The following is an 18978-nucleotide window of genomic DNA, read 5'->3' as shown; positions in this document are numbered from 1 at the left end:
CAGATACAAACGGTCTTCATAGAACGCATTCTCCGGCTTTAGGGCCGTTTCTTGTCAACAGATAGGAGGTAGCTTTCCAACAAACAACACTAAATGAATTTAAACTTCACTCCATCGCACAAGCAAGTGGCTATCAGGACTCAATGGCCGAGTGGATAACGCGATGGCGTTTGAAGCGAGGGTACTGGGTCCGAGTGAACATCAACTCTGAGATGCAGGCACATCCAGCTGACGAGTCCCAAATAGGACGAAACGCGCGTCCTGGATTCCACTGCTAGCCGCTATCCATCTTTGCTTACAATCCTTGTGAATTAAGGGTATATCGAGGCAATACGCACAGTATGCACATATGCCAATTAGAGACTGACCAGTTGACGTCCTAAACATCAATGCGAAGATTCAAACAAACAATACTAAGTGAATTATGATAAAGTTTATTCAACAACTAGGGCATATTATCAAAATTATCTCATAATAATCGTGTTAATTAAGTATTATCTCTACAAATACAAAAGTGTTATTAATTATTTATCTGAATAAATTTAACGTGAGTGAAGGAGTGTAAACTAAGCAAACGATAGGATAATAATAAAAATAGATTTACCTTCAGAACATGTGCAAAGAAAACGCCTTTAATGTAATTGTCGGTCTTTAAAAACACTTCACGTAGCTGACTTTGACCAATGGGATTGTATTTGGCATTGAATTTATCGAATCGATGAAAAGTATTACGGTCCTTATGGTTAACAAAAATTAGATACAATTACTCATTAGAGTGAACGACTTGGAAAAATAATCACCTAAACTACCATGTGACATGCGAAAAAAGGAATAATAATAATTATTATTATTATCATTAATATTGTATGAATCATTTTCTTCAGTTCCAGTACACAAGCTAAGGTGAGAGCAATAAACCTCTTCATTATGAAAAACAACAACACTACGCGACTGACCAAACCTCAGTGAGGGATGCACAACAATAAACAGTTACACCTAATAGCCTCGTCCACAAGTTTAAGTTGCTTCTAGTCATATTCGTATCACGATACTATTTCATTCGCTAAGTACGTCCACCAGAGGAGTCAGACAATAAACAAATGATTTACTAAGGAAAATTGCCAAACTAATGAACAGTATTATGCCTTGTTTAAATACCAATAATACGTTTAGATCAACAATAATGTCTACAATTTACTGTCAACCAAAGCACGTGACTTTTCACAATAAAAACCGAACCAGTAGTTATTTTTCAGAAGTGAAAAAAAAATTAAGATATGGTGTAACAAAGAAAGACGAACTAGACATTTAATAACAAATTAAGGAGAGAGAAACATACTTATTCACCAAATGATATGCTTTTATTGTGTATTTAGGTATATATATATATATATTAGGCCAGACACTGCAGGCAAAATATTAAGGGATTACCATTAGTTCTTAGTTTTGAGAATCTTTGAAATGTTTTCATGGTATTTAAAACATAGAAACGTGCAATCATTAAGGTCGAAAAAGAATGAAACTTGAATTGTTTACCTAGACGAAAGTGATTTACGATATTTTTAGTGATCGGTGTTTGCAATTTTCGGTTAAATTAGATGATATTGTTTTTCCAGATCAATGGTTCTCAGAAAAATGATTTAACTGAAGAACAATTAAAGCTATCATAACTCTAGAATAATAAAAAAGCAATAGTTACTGGTTTCACTAATGTTCAAAAAACCATAGTCTCTACCGTGATCAATTGTCAGAATAAAATCCTTCTTTCCGCCTTCGTCAGAGATAATGGAGTAGTTTATAACTGAACTTAAATACAGCCCTCTTTCAAAACTTTCTAAATTTTTTTTTCATTTTTGTGTTCTTACACTATGTTAGTATATGTCTCCTGGTTCTTAGGCAGCTACTTCAAAAGCGACCTCTTGTCAGAGTATTTTGCTAACTCCCGTATTACATATTATACAATCTGACAACTGTTTGATTACGTTTTTAATTTTTGCAAACAATCGCTTTGCTCATTACAATTAATACGTCCTCTTCCTTCTAATCACTTAGTTAACCATTCGAAGTTATTTTTATAATCCCTTCCGAAATTTTAATCCTATTATTACTCGATTAGAATCATTTTATTATTTTAAACCACATATATTTAAGTGGAGTGTTGGGATGTAGCAAATTTATAATCTAGCAACTTAGTTATGCTTGTTATTTAAAGCGTTTGAATCAACTGATGTTATAAAATGCATCAAAGGATTAATTGACGTCAAGTACTACTTGTTTCGAAGTGTTTAAAATTGACTATTGACCAGATACGCAAAACATGCATTTTTGACAATAGCTATATTGTGTAAGCAATTGTAACTGTTGTGGATTTTGTTTGTAGTATATGATAAACTCTCATCTGCAATATTGTCTGCTATTTCGCATCGAGCTATACTAGACTTGTTCTGTGGTAAAAGGGAGCAAGTGTCAGTTTTTCCACGGACATAACAAGTAGCCACACTAACGCTTTGGTTTAATTATAATATTGAGTCCGTAAGGAAAAACTGAAGTGAACAGGTTACTATGGAAAAATATTATTAGAATCCAAGGTAACTATAAGCACGATCTTAATAAATCACAACGCTTTTAATAATTACTTATTAAAGCCTTAAATTTTGAATTTACAAGAGATGGCTCTCAAGATCTCAAAGATTTTTATCACTTGAAGCAGTTATCCAATGATTCCAAGTTCCAGAAGGTTTCAAGTTTCATCCTCGTTTTTTATGAAAATTGAAATCTAATCTATTTTTTTTCACTCAAAAGTACGTTTTACTTGTACTTTCACATTAGATTTTAGCTATATGTAGGTGACTTCAATAGAGCTCTTTCTTGAACAGTTTACCTCGAAACTAGAAAAAATTTTAACATAAATTGGTGTGTACTGAATAACTTAAAATTGATGAACTGAAGGAAGTTTGATCCCTTTCACAACTAAATACTTGCTTTAATATTAAATGAATTTATAATATAATACTGATTCGGTATCTAATGATTTACACTCCTAACTTCTGTAGGTAAGCTATATTATGCCCCCGTTATTCACTGCCATTTGTGATATTTGTTTAATCTTCGACATGGTTGAACCTCATTAGAGCTCATTAGAACCTAGTGAATCATATCTCGTCAGCCATTAGTAAGCATATGATAACTACTAGTTTAGGGAGCCATGGAGATTAATGGCTTTGTAGTTCTTGATCAGAACGTTTCCATCGTCAGCATCCACAACTATACACAGGATAGAACCTAGGACTTACAGGTCTTATGTTGAGTACAAAAGCTGTAGACCATTGAGTTAGCATATAACTTCCTATACTCTCAGTTATAATTAATTTATAATGCGAACGGCAAGTAACTATTCATTGAGAAAAGTCTATCTCAATGCTGCTTGCTTTACAATAGTTCGCTAAGTGAAATCAGCTAATTCGAAGACTATTTAAATACTAAAGAACATATAATTGTTTTAGAAATTTTACGTTTAGATAGAAAGCAATACATCAGTATATATTTGCTTTAAACAATCTGTAAGATTTCGAAATAAAATTATCTAGTTAATTTATGCTCATGCAGAGTTTTCAAAATTTCCTATGTGCTACAACGACTCAACCTTCTAAAACCAACTGTATACTTAAAACTTAGAGGCCATCCAACTAATTCTAATAATTTCCGCCCTCCCACAGACCGGGAAAATAGACTACATTCACTCATATATGTTCATTTATCAAACAAAGAACAATGGAGTCAAGAAAGGCTAAATGTTCAGACAAAGAAAACATATGAACTTAGCTTTCTGACTGAGTCTAGATGACTCGGTATGTTATAGGAAACTTGAGACAAGTTTCGGACATGTATGTTCATTTGATTTCAAAGACATAATGTCTGCCGACAAATTCAATTCTTCAATTAGAACTGAAAACATTCATCAAGCTGATAAGAGGTGGGACAATAAGTAAATCTAATAGTTAGCTTTTAGCTTCACAGACCGATGAGTTTCGATTGAAAACTATCCAAGGAGACAGTTTAGAGTTAAGCTAACGGGATGAAATGTAACATTATAAGAAATAGACTGAAATATGACATGGTTCAGGGTCCCATCAACTGATCCATTTTATTTGGGAATTGATACATAAGAGACAAAAACATAAAAATTCAGTCAAGTGATATGTAATTCTTCTATCGAATAAATCTTTTAAGATATATTTATACATAACGCGCCTTGGTTCCATTCATTATTTCCTATATTCTATAAATATTGAGTTATCTTTAAAACACATCACATAGGAAAGCAGACGTTCATTCTCTCCTTAATCTTGTTGCACCAACAGTCATCACTTAACTTAATACAAAGGATTTACGGAAACTCAATTAATTAAGTTCAATTTTTTAACAAGTTTTGCTTAAGTATTTATTTATTTCAGATCAAATACATTGCTGTCATGTTAACACGTATGAATTAGTACTACTCTTGCTACGAGAGTAGTATAATTCACGTATTTGAAAACAAGTCTTTCAATTATTGATGTCATTGTACATCAATAAAAAAAAATAATTAGCAAATAATCAAACGTGAGGGTAATTGACATATGGATGAAGTAATATGGTAGAGAGCATTGATGAACAGTGAATGAATATGTTTAGTTTAGTCAATGTTTTTAAAGAACAGGTGGATTGTGACTAGTAGTGACTATGTAACGGCACTCCGAACAAGATGCACATTCGCCAACAAGGACGAATCAAAATTCAGTCAAGAATATCAACAACAGGACAATTCAAAGATTTCCTCATACAAGTACAAAGTATTATCCCCGTTGAACAACTCAGTGGTTATTTGAATTCAATGGACAAGCGAAATATACTAAGTTCGAGTCCCGGTGAAACGCAGTTAATGAGTGCCAAGTAAGGAAAAACATACTTTCAAGGTCCCACTGGGAATTACAATCTATCTATTCTATAGAAAAACCTTGTGATTAAATATTACGTCGAGGCAATCCACACAGGATACACACATATACCAACAAAGACCGACCGAAACTCAATTTAAAATATTAGCAATTGAATAATGGGACCAATCCCTAGTGTTGTTATGAAAGCCAAAAATTATGATTTAAAAAAGTGTAACCTTATAGTTTGTAATCGCATGATAATTTTAAATGACACATACACAACTAACACGTATGTGCTATCCTTTTAGTGTAAAGTATACACAGCAATATTATCTATACAATCAACGAACCTTTATTTTAATTATTTAACAACACTATGATTTCATAAACCATAAATTACAAGGTGAGCAACTTGAAATCAGTTAAAATTTAAACACACGCTGTTAATATATCCAGCTTAGTAAATATCATAGTAATAATGTTTTTTATGATATAATTGTGCGATCTATCGGTTAAGTGCTCTGGCGCGAGACTGGTAGGACATAGGTTCGAATCTCGCGAGGCGGGATCGTGGATGTGCACTGCTGAGGAGTTCCACAATAGGACAAAACGGCCGTCCAGTGCTTCCAGGTTTTCCATAGCGGTCTAGCTTCAATTGACTCATGGTTTCAACTATAAAAATTATATTTTATGAATAAAGGATAAACTGGAATAGTGATGAGGGATAAAGACTGCAAATGGGATAGGATAATAAGTTATGGATTTATAATGCCTTCATAAAAACCTGTCATCTTAGAAATTATAAATCAAGTAACACGACTTATTCACGTACGATCTTCATACTACACTAAAGTTTAAATATTTGAAATTTTTTAAGGTAGTGAAATATAACTTATGAAAGCAGGAGACATACATAGGCTAAAAATATTTGGTCACACATTACATAGATGCGATAAAGTGTACGTCACTAAGGTAGAAGGAAAAATCAGTTGATAAAGCCATAAACGTATGTCGACCGAAATGGTCACATTATGTGTTACACACCTCTAGACATCATCTATCCTGATGAACAATATTGATTGGCATAGTAGGAAGTTGAAAAATAGCTAAAGGAGGAGGATCTAGACGTTGTATCAATCTTTTAACTCATTAATTGTTGATTTGATCTATGAAGGTAGATGAGGATTTCTAGATTTAAGTCCACTTAATAGTTGTCATTAATAGAGAGTCAGAATAAAATGGAACATAATGAATCAAAATAAAGCAGTCATATCCGATCTTTATCTTTCTTTAAATCCTGATTGAAATGTCTTATTTTTTTAAATCTTTTTCCGTCGGTTTATTCATTTTCGAACTGCAATAATCTGATAGGAATGAGAGCAGTAGTGCACCACAATTAATGGATTAACTGTGTTATTTGTAATCTGCAAATTGTGTTCATATAGTGGGTTATTGGTTAATCAGTGGCATATCCAACTCAGTTAAAGTCATTTAGAGTCAATTACGCATCACTATGATTAAAATTTATAAAAATAAATAGCTTTATACACTGTTCTTGATCTGTTTTTGATGCATTGCATTTTAGTGAACTATAGCTTAGCTATGTTGACAATGGCTGACTAACCGACTAACTAACCACATTCAGAGGTATCATTTGCATAGATATATGTTGATAAACCATTTTAAAGCGTAGATAAGATAACACCCATTAATTTACGAGTAACAGTTAAATGTTTACCTTACTGAAACAGCCATATACACATTGAAGACACTTCAATGAGGCAGTTTATAAACCAAACATTTCCATCTAAAATCCAACTATAAATGTTAAGTATTTTTTTAAGGAAAAAGTACAATCTCCTTTCAGTATATTTCAAAATATGCAAGAGAATAACTTTCAAATCTATTGAATCTTGGACTTACAGCGTGAACATCCAAATTGTCAATATTTAAATCATAAAGCGTAATTCCAATTTTATCAACCAACTGTAAAATAAAAAACATGAAACAGCAAATAAAAAAATACAACTCAATAAAGAAAAAAACAGATGATCAATAATTTCGTTAATACATCCAATGTGATATTGCTTACAATCATTGCGAAGACAACTTGTTTTGGATATACAAAATAAACTATAATAAGAACAATAATCCAACTCAATAATTAAGTATAGTTAAAGGTAAGCGAACCATTACTAGCGAGAGATGAAACCAAAGTGATCAGGAGTAAAATGATTTGAAAATATTCTCAGGAGACATAGTATTTTACGTTAACATTGTGCTTTAAATATCCATGATCATAGCAGTGAACTAGCTACATATATGCAAAGTGTAGAAAGTGAATAATCTTGTTAACAAAGACCTAACCTTATCTATATAATGTGGGTTATCGTGTTGTATGTTAGATAACCCTACTATGACAGTTATTCTGTAATTAAATTAAGTCCATATAATGTCTTAATTATTATTTATTAAGTGTTATATCATATTGAAACACAATAAATAAACAATACTTATCGTTAGATAATATTGTGCTAAATTACTTAAGAAATGGAACTGGATGAAAGAACCGCTAGCACACTTATTTCCGTATTTAAATCACATTCGGTTGCATTAAATGACTTTAGAACCACTCTATCTTTTTACAGAAAATTTTAATTTTATTCAGAAATATTCGTCAAAAATGAACGAAAAGAAAAATTGTTATCGTCGGAGGTGAATGTAGAATGTTTGACGAAAATCAGTCCAAGTAATTTACTCGCTAACGTTAACAGTAAATTAGGATGTATGAAAAGCTGAGATAATAAGTCAGTAATTTTTTTAAAACTTGAAAATGACATTTTCAAACAAAATATTGTCTTAGTGTTATTTTATGTGTATGAGCCCGTTGAAGACGTATGTAGCATGTGCACTGATGTGACCCTTGATGATTCAAGTCCACTCATCACTGAAGTAAACTCTTGTGTATTCCGCACTATGGACGCCAATCCTGTATGAATTGCTGTTGATACGATTCAGCTGCTAGAACCCATAAGAATGGAACATGTCTCGAACTTGACACCTAATAGCGCATAAATATCATTTACCTTGATATATACAGTGAGTTTGAAAGACAAAATGAAGTGTTTTGTAATTAGAAACAAAACTCAGTATAATCAACCACATAAATGAACGCGCCAGCTATACCAGTGAATAGAAAACATTTTGTTAGAAAGTACAATCCACAACATTCCTGTTTTATTAAATCGTTATTTCCGAGCAAATAACTTGATGAATTAGTACGAAATGTACAATTATTAGTTGTATATTTCCTACAATTATCAGTTGCCCTCCAATGCCCTGGTATGACCGAGAGTGGGGAAAGTCAACTCCCTCTCTCGAAATGCTCTCATATAGCCAAGTACATACAACCACTGCCAGGGAAGTCTTACTAACTTCTTTCTGGAGGCGGGCCTGTTATTTACGACATTGAGAGGACGAAAAGCGAATGTTCGGCTCTATAACCGGGTTGGTAGATACAGAGGATCCATCTAGGGGAGTTGGAAAACTCTGATTCCAAACCAATGGTGCACATGAGCTCCAGGATCTTGATGGAACAAATGGCGTATGAACCAATCGTTGGTCACCAGATACCATGGGACTGCATCTCCTGATGTTGCTTCACTACCTTGTGGATCAGACCTTTAAGTCGAAGGCTCGTGTGTGGGCCCTTATGAAAACCACCTGCTTCGGTTTGAGCACCCAAGCAGTATCACAGCCCACACATAAATCAAGTAATTGGTGTCCCTTTGTACCAATATTTATGTGTTCAAATAAATAAATAAATAATTATTAATTTTAATAGTTGAGGTCATGAGTTTTCCATGGTGGTCTGGTTGTAATTGACTCATGATCTCAAATATTAAAATTACTATAATATTCACAAAAACCCCTTCTGATATTAAATAATTATTAGCTTGCTAGATGTCGAAACAAAAGTGTTCATTAGTCGATAATCTCCAGTTAGCAATTAATCATAAAAAATAAATGATCATGAATGTATCCAATCCATTAATACAGTCGTCTATTCATAAAATAAAAACTCCAGTAGTTCCTATTTTAATGCATATTTTTACATGGTTTGAACATTTTATACTTAGTAGTTTACATTATAATAACTAGACTTATATCAATCTCAATTATTTCGTTTTTATACTGTTATATATCGGTTAGAAAAGTATATAGTGTTGCATACTGTACTTTTGTTCAAATAATTGACTTTTACAGTCACAGGCTAGGTGTGATATAAGATACTGTAAGATGGAGAAGAAGGAGAGAATAATTACTAACTATCTAAAAGGTTTCTGTTTGCTACTATCTCACTAATCCAGTGCATAATTATGCAGATATCAAACAACAATATTACATAAAATGTAAGTACTTTCTAGCTTATGAGAATTTATTCAAGAGACTTTCTATTTGTATATTCCTTATATATATATATATATATATATATATATATATATATATATATGAGAAACGCCCAGTTATATATGTTAATTGTTTGAAAGTACATAATAATTTTGACTTTCTAATACATAATGTATCTAACTCGGTTTCTTTTAAACAAATAAACATTGAGAAACACCCAATAGACTGAATGTTTGATCTCGTAAACAATGGAACATTTTATTAGTTATTCGAAAGTTTATTTATATGAGAAATCAACGTAATTTAAAGTACATTCATAATATTTCAAGAAAACATACATGATAATAAATCATTTAGAAGAATTGGTAGGAATTCACACAAACACTTCGACATTAAAGTGCAATACATTTTATTTTATGACTGGGCAGATTAATCTAATAATAACGTATGAGAATACAAAATCAAGAAACAAATGCAGTCTCTCTTGTTTCTTGATACCCTCAAAACCCACTAATTCATGAAATTTTTAAAAGAGAATACTTAATCTGTAATTATGATGGGCTGTCATTTACTAAATGAGTAACAATATAAAAAGTTTTAACCAACCTATATTTAGATTACATGTAGCAAACGGGAAAAATCAATGTTAGTAAACTATTAGGTTAAGAATTTGTTGAAGACATATGGTAGCTATGTTAACTGTCGAATCGGTAAGTTGGTAGATCACTTTAGTTATGCATGGATATATCCTATTCACTACTCATTACAATCTTTTTTACTTACCAGTGTTTCAACAATCAGGTATCTCCAGTATTCATACAGAAAGACAAATGTTTATTGACGTGAATAAAAATATATTATTTTTGAGGTTTACATCAGCTGTTCTTAACGAAATGTATAAAAATAAAGGAATAAGTCATCTGTACTGTCGATAAGTATTTCAGAAATATAGAAATTTCCTAGATTTGGCATCTTAAAAATATTCAGAAAGTTTTTAGTTGGCACAAAAGCGTTATTGTATCCGCAAATCTAGTTATGTTTAATCTCTAAATTAAATCTAAGAATCATTTCAATAAAATTTTAAAAAAATTACATTGTAAAATAAACATGTGAATAAACTCTAACAAACTACTCACTGAAGTGTACAAGTTTACAGAAAGTAACAAATAGCGAAAAAAAAGTAACAAAAAAAACAGCATTTCTTTTTTTTGAAAAATGTAGATTTTAAAGCAATACTAGGACTAGAAACTCAGTAAAGAATTTGAAAAGTCATTTCACCACGAACCGAAGTGAAAACTGGCATAACGAAAGTTAAAGGGGCTATGGATAGCTGGTTAGTTGAAACTTACAATCCTTCCGGAGCATTAAATATCAAGTCCTTTATGTATTTAACCAGTAACATTCAAGTCATGTAACACTATACAATCCAATGGTTAATCATTTAATCCCAAAAACAGTTCAGTATGTGCAATCTGCAGAGAAATCCAGAACAAATGAGAAAAGCTGTATAATTGCTACTAGTTGATTTTTCAAATGATTTCAGTTGCAGATGAGCGATACAACATTGAATTGCATAAAATCTTAGAAACCCAAACGAAGAAAGTAAATATTGAATGAACTTGTTGATAGCTACCATTAGCAATGGCTCCAGAAGGAAATTTACTGGTGCCCTAAAGATTATCTGAGACAGTATCTCTTAGTAATGAATCCAAAATGCTTAATCTGTAAAAACCCAATTTTCGGACATTTCTAATCCATGTGTTTCAGAAATAGTATTATTTCCAAATAGTTCACTTTAAATACTAGGGGTTTTATTATACTAAACAAATGTTTACTTATTCAAACAATTAGAAAATTCAAACTAATTTGTAAACAATTATTTTAATAAGCGATGCAGTTTTTTGTAAACTTGTATGTGCAGTCTAATGTGATATTGATTGAGAATTGAATACCAAAGCCGTAGTACGTCTTAGTATTAGAAATAGTATGAGTGACAGTAAAAAAAATTGGGCGTAGACAATATTATTCGAAAAGAATGAATTTATGTACGAAAGGTATTAAACTATTTTTTGAAACTTATAACCTGAGACAAGGTAAATAGTGAGTTTATATGCCAACACTTCTAAACACTGATCCCAATAATCAAGTGAATTCCATTCAGATAATCTGAACCTACCAATATGGCTTGACTCAACAGTCACTAACTTCATGGACTGGTACTACATTTTGGTATTCTGATCACTAGTTTTGTTCCAACCTATTCCGATACCGGGCAACATTGTACATTGAGTTAGGTGACTGTTATGGATACTTTATACATGAGTAGATAAACATTCACATTTTTATTAACTTATTATCTAGTATTATTATTACTATTATTATTATTATTATTACACTATTACACTATATTTAATCTCAACAAAATACATGACCAATGCTTGGTGATTTGTTGTAGTCCAGGAGTCTACAAAACAGATCGCTGATACACATACATACAAAAATACCAATGTTCCCTAATTTTACAGTTAATCATATTGAACAAATCTATACAAACTATTCAACAGAATATTAGTTTATTGATTACAATTACACTAATCTATAACAATTTACCGATAAAGAAATAGAATAGGAAATAATCCTGTCACTTACTTCACTTAATGTCATAGGCTTTTTAGTTTTTGGATCTTCACATACATAAGTATCTGATTTAGTACGAATTGTTTTCTTGATAAAACGTAGTAAATGTTTTTGGTTCATACATGATGATGCATGTATATGTGTATCAACCTGAAATAAAATCAACAAATGAAATTTTAGATCATAATAAGCATGACATATTGTGAAAATTATGAACCAAATTAAATTGATTACCAAATTAAAGCAACTATGGAAACAATCTCTTTTTTTTCATTATTACTATAAATAATTAGGGTTACGGTTTAATGTAGCAATGTGGATTGAACAGATCGTAATATAAATAAAACGGAACCAATGTGAAACAGATAAACAGAAAAATCTGTAAATAAATTAATATATTTGTAATATCCCAATGAGTAAAAAAATTAAATTTTCTGACGTTTCGTAACACAGTGTAAGCCGCTTCTTCAGAGAGTAAATAACCAAATCAAAATTAATCCAAGTTTAAATAGTACAACGGAACAACATAAGAAAAATCTGTTACAGAGAATACAAAAATTTATTCTGACGGTTTCGATACCTTAGATCACAAATAAGTAACAGATATAAGTAACTATCAACTTAACAAAGTGTAATCTATGGTAATAGAGAGAATAGGCATAAATAAAAATAGGAATAATATAGATACTTAGAGAAATGAAACGAAAATCCTTATATCAGTCATAACAACAAACCTAATGATACATAAAAGAAGCGTCTAGATAATGAGTTTTTAGGGCAAAGAATCAATAAACTTGAAACAACACTCTCTTTATATTCTTAATCAATAGAATATACTACTTCATTACTATAATTAGAAAGTAATACTGAATAAAAATCCGATTTGCATGAATCTCCAACAAGATGGAATTTAATAGGGAAACTCATAACAAGTAAAATGAAAAAAACTGGGTAAAATTAAGTTGTGTCAACTGATAAAATTGTTTAAAAAATTATATCACATTCATCCAGTCAAACTTAATGGTTAAAGCATTTAGTTATTCAAATACAAGATTGATGATTCAAAATTCACACATATATTTAAGTGACTGGTTAATATCACTAGCTCTTATACAAAGCGTATTCAGGCAAGGGGAAGAAGTTGAAATGTGATAGTTTTCGTTATGAGTCTAAATCCAAAGTTTAGGAAATAAAAACTCCCCTGAAATGTTTATATTGTATTACAATATTCTAACTAAAATATGCAGATACTTCAAAGCATCTCTACAGAATACACAAAAGCAACGAAATTTACCAATTTATTAACTAATCCCATTAACTTTGTTATCTTCAGTCGAACTTCAAAATCAAAACAGAAAATGTAGTCTAAAACGATATGTAAAAGAGAATTATAATACACACAACTCCCTAATCATTAGTCCTTTATAAAATTTCACTGTAGAAATCTTAAATTATAATCTACTACAGACTTGAACTAGTCCCCAAGTAACGTAAGCGCTAACATTACCACTGTACTGTTCATATACTACCACCAAATACAAGCCAGCCACTTAATTCGAATTAAAATGGTTTGAGACTATAACCCAGTGGTTGAAAGTTTAATGGGTTTTAACCAACAAGGGAGTCAGTTAGTCTCAACTTGGAACCTAGAACATATGTACATTGGTCCAAATAGCCACATCTCATTGGTGCAAAAAGATAAAATAGGCCAAATTCCATAATAGTAGAGGTAGTAATGGTATCAGTAATAATATAAAAGATTAAGTATTGAAAATATGATTCAAGAAAATATAAATTGATGAAATGAAAACAAAAAGGTATGGGGAATTCAGAAGCTTAGAATTCGAGGGTAGGCAAAGAATGAATGCACCTGCACCGTAGCAAACGATTTTGAGCCATGTAATTCAAAGTTTTCAACCATTGGTGGTGATAATCATGCGGACTCCAATCAATTAGTCTTAATGTATAAAAGTGCCTCGGTTCAGTTCTCACTGATATCATGGACTGATGACATGTATCTGTTTGTCCGCCTCCAACTTTCTTCCAGCCTACTGAAATAAGGCTATGATAATATAAATGTTTCTTAGTCATAACGAACGATAATCCTTTACAGAAAACATTTAAATTAGTAGGAACTTCATATTTTAATTAAATAAACCTAATCAAGAAAAATAACCTAAATTTAAATTATTGGTCAAAATTTAAGAAAAACAACCATTTAAAGACAATATCAGTTGACCTAACTAAAGATAGATATTCTAGATTTCAACTTATTAATCAATAAGGAAATGAAAAATCCACCTACTCTTTTGATTGCCCATTCTATGTATGAACATATATGTACATTACCGTAACTAATACGGATATTTTTATGTGAGATTTGACTTAGTAACATAAGACAGAGAACAAAATAACTAGTGATATAGTTGAACAATTAGCAATTGGAAGTAAATTCGTCGTTCACTTCATAAAGGGAAAGAAATAATATGAAGAAGACATATTAGAGGTGATGACATATATATATATATATATATATATGATAGTATGGATTTGAGACCTGTAGAGCTAACCGAAAAAGGCACTTAAGTATTGGTGAAAATCGATGGTAACCTATCACCTATTCATATAGCAAAAGTAACAAAAATTTGAAAATGTGGGACATTGAAATTTAACTAAATGATTGAGTGATATCGTAGTGTTGTACTGGATCTTGTGTGGTGTGGTAGATTCACATTAAGACGAAACATTTCCCTACTGTTGTGCATACTTTCAATGGCTATGCATTTGATTTCAATTCATAATGAAAATTATCTACAAAAATGTATATCATTTCCTTTGTAAAGAGTCTGTAGAGAATAAAAAAGCAAGGTGACCTTTCTTGATATGAACTACAGTTATTCTGTTCTCAAGACTTTATGCATGGAAAATAAAACAATGTTTGTTTTTCTTTTAAAGTATTCTGCCAAATAATAGTTCACTAAACCTTTTTTAGTCCTCGAGTTTTTTTTAAATTTGGAAAATTAATATGGATGAGCACTGCTGAAGAGTTTTATATTAAGATAAAACAGCTGCCTAGTGCTTCATAGCTCTCAATAATTGACTAACCGAGGTCAATTTACAATGTAAACCATAAATAGAGCAATTTGGAAAAACCTTCAATACTAAAGATACGAAATAAAATGACTAGCCATAATGTAAGCTGACAAATCATACAACAATGACCGGAAAGAAGACCCCGGAGTCATTACTAGTTATCTTCGTCTAAATACTAAAATCCTCTTAAATTTTTATTCTTTTCTTCACTCTGACTCACAAAATCTTTCTAGTTTAGTTTTTTCAAATTCTTTATTGGTTGTCTTTATTTTCCTCTTACGCTAATTGTTAAAAGCTGAACTAACACACATTCTGTAACATTGTAAGCTAATATCCAACCTGTTCTTCTATGTATCATAAACAAACCAAATAAATGATAAGCTGAACCTGTGAAATGTTTTTCCAATACTGAACAAATTGCATGAACTAATATTTTAAAATTACCTATCTCCAGCAATTAATTCTGTGGTATATTTGGTTTGAGATGTTATCGTTTATTTTTATTGACAACATAACACACTATGGTATACATCCGTTAATTTGAGACTTTTAGGCAATAAAAACCATCCAACTATTCACATGAATTGTCGGGGGTTGGTTGAATTTAGATATTAACACCATCGGATCCCGGTTCAGAAGTCCGCGGATTAAGTGTTCACGCGAGATCAGAGGTTTTGGGTTCGAGTCCCGTGGATGCGCACTCCTATACTGGAACGAAACGGCCATTCAGCGCACCGGGTTTTTAGTAGTGGTCTAACATTGGTCGGTGTGTGATCTCAATAAAAGCTATCCTCTTGTTAGTTAATAATAGAGCAACCTTCGTAAACAGTTCAAGAGGGAACTGAGTAATCTCCGAAAGTGTTTAGGTGGATTTCACAGGAGAAAAAATGTTTATTGATAATTTGAAGTAATTTACCTTTCGAATATTATAAAAATCACGATGTGATACACGCTTTTGTTCAATTGATTCCCGAGCCTCATTCAACAATGAATGCAACTGAAATTTTGAAGCCAAGTAAGTCAGTCGACGATAACAGAATGACTTCAAAGGACCATCTCCAACAAATGTACGTATTGTATCAAAATCTGAGAAGAATGTCTGTAGAGACGGTATAATGAATTCTGGTAGGTCTTTTTTCATAGGTTGATCAACGTCAACAGTTTCATTATGATTATGTTCTGATGTCCCATTTATTAAATTTACATGGCTTCTGTCTGGTGAATCAGACAATGTTTCGATGTGCATTATACCCTTGCGAAATTCCATTGTAACATCTAATGGTTCAGGCCAATAGTCTATCTCGAAAGGATCACCAGTTTTTTCAGGAGGATGAATTGGATGATCTAAAAGATAAGAATTAGCCAGAAGTGTTTAAAAAATAATCAGTTTTCAGTCTTCGTGAGGCGAAATAAAAACAGGTAAATAAAAATAACTTATTTGTAGGATTCAGTCAACACAAAAGTGCATATACATATAAAGTCTAGGATGCGCAAACAATAATTGTTATGTAGATAGACATGGAGAAAATGGTTGAATGGAAGTGTTTGTCATATGAGTAATGTATACACCTATAAAAAGAGGTAAACAGAAATATATAAATTTCAATGTTAAAAAGCAGACCGGGGTTTTTGTAGGGCAACATGCTTTTAAAAGTCTAGTAGTAAGAAACTTAATTATTGGATACATTAAATACAATCAACAGTTTCGTGGCTGATATCAACGAAAAAATATCAATAATATCTGGAGTATGAAATTCCCTTAAGCTTATAGAGTTGACACTACATGTAGCCTTGTATGAGCAGATGATAAGTGACAATGTGTGTTGCTATAGAACATAGATTTGTAATGATAAATTTCAATATGAAAACTTTTCAAAATCACTTTTACCAAACAGTGATTAATTCAAAAGAGAGGATAATTTTAAGGAATATAAATATTTGATTTAAGAAAAACAGAGTCGGCAGACGTTCGAGCTTTTTGAATCAACATCTATATAGGGTTTGACTAATTTATACTAATAATAATGGTATTAATAACAATAATTATGTTATGGTTGTTGATTTGTTTGCACCGATTAGTTCATACTTTACACTATTTTTATATTAAAATGGGAACAATAGTTTTGAATTCGTCTATTGCGTTTAAATAACCGGATAAAATCAGATTAGACATATAAGTTTCATAGTCTTTAAGAAATACGCAAAAGATGATCGATAAAAAATGGGACACTCATCCCCATAAGATAAACACTCAAAATGTGCAACACCACAATTATAAAAACCACTAATGAAGTATCCAAAAAAATTTTTGTAATGTGTATTTCTAAAAGTTAATTTTTTATTTTTAAATGAGAACCTGTAAACTCCCATATAATGATGGAACAAGCAATAAATAAGTACTGAAAACTCTTATATATCCACTTATAATTCATTTGTTTACTGATTTATGGGCGAAAAATTATGGTAAACCTTGATGTTTTGCATTCGACCCTTCAAATTAACCACAACCATTTAATCCCTAATTCTGAAAAGACTGACTGACACAACTATCGTATAGTTTGCATTAAGAACTGATTTTGGTTAAACAGCTAATTAAAAACCATGAAGCATTAAGCAGCTGTTTCATTCCAGTGTAGGACTCCTCAGCAGTATACACCCATGAACCTACTGGACCAAGAACCTTGAAGATCTCACGACGAGCATATCATCATTTAATAATCACTTAAAGAGTAAATAGATCATATCAATTTACTGGATAGATAAGATTGTTTTCCTTACTGTTTACCATTATGCAGGTGATAATTTAGTATAAGACTTACTCTCCAAGACATACTGAAATAACGATAAATTTCAATGTGTTTGAAATCATCTAAACACGTCAAAAGTTGAGCCAAACAACTAAAAAACCATACAAGTTTTATTTATATTTACAATCATAAAGATCGTCAAAAAAATTCTATTTCTTAAAATTAACAGAAGTCCCGGTGAAGAACAAGGTTATGTTTTCAGAATTGAGGGTTTTTAGAGATCCACCATTAAGGGATGCTTTGTCACAAGGCTAAGTACTGTATTCAATATATCATGAAATTAATTATTTTCATCTAGTTGTTTCAATTTGCAATTATCTTACATTCGTAGCATGAATAGACATTTCTTTTAGAAACCCTAAATGAGACAATATACAAGGATTGATAACAAATTAGTAACCGACAAGATAGCTATCATTGTTAACTGAATCCTATCAGTTAAATTACAATGTGATCATCAGATGAAATAAACCGGTATTGTGGTACAATTTGCCTTAAACAATCAGTATGAGACTCTAGATCTAAAGTCTGTATTAGTTAAGATTTGTCAATAAACTAAGATGTACTTACAATCGTCAGAGAATTAATGCTTACCATTGGATACGAATGCAAGTCAAGCAATATTTTGAAATGATAAATAGCTGTATGTCTCGAAATGATTTGACATTATGTTTTGAATAACGTGTATAGAGATGTATCAACTAACTCTCTTTAGTGAAATTTAAAACAGTACTTAAGAATTGAATAATATATAACTTATTACTTATTAATCAGAATAAATACGGCAAAAACTTTTAATGATAATGACATATGAGTAGTTTTATATCGAAAAGTAAAATAAATTTAAATTAAATACTTTTAATGCGTTCTTATCAAATAGAGCATCCATTATTCTACTTTATGTAATATTCATACATGTTTTATGACTGAAATAGTATGCAGAACTTCGATAATGTAATAAGAAGACGAAGATTATCAGAACTATGTGATATATTAGCGCAATACATTTCGAACAATCTGATCACACATATGCATGTTAAAAACATTTATATATAAAAATAAAAGGTCAACTACACTGGAAATTGGGGGTAAGAATAGACAAGGATAATAAT

The 18978-nt window shown here is 31.2% G+C and overlaps 1 protein-coding gene across 1 annotated transcript in view; it reads right to left on the bottom strand.

Annotated features, from left to right (window-relative positions):
* Smp_004120 (AMP deaminase, putative) overlaps positions 1-16326 on the bottom strand; it is a gene marked incomplete at both ends in the record, with an annotated part of 28690 nt that extends 12364 nt beyond the window's left edge. Inside the window, 4 exons of the mRNA XM_018791591.1 lie at positions 605-736; positions 6843-6905; positions 11979-12116; positions 15976-16326. Coding sequence (XP_018645298.1) covers positions 605-736; positions 6843-6905; positions 11979-12116; positions 15976-16326 — 684 coding nt within the window. The remainder of the gene's footprint in view (positions 1-604; positions 737-6842; positions 6906-11978; positions 12117-15975) is intronic.
* Positions 16327-18978: the final 2652 nt, after the last annotated feature.

The sequence above is a fragment of the Schistosoma mansoni genome (assembly GCF_000237925.1).
Source record: "Schistosoma mansoni, WGS project CABG00000000 data, chromosome 2 unplaced supercontig 0120, strain Puerto Rico, whole genome shotgun sequence".
NCBI lineage: Eukaryota > Metazoa > Platyhelminthes > Trematoda > Strigeidida > Schistosomatidae > Schistosoma > Schistosoma mansoni.
Note: the sequence above shows the minus strand (reverse complement) of the source record. Positions and strands in the feature narration are given on the sequence as shown.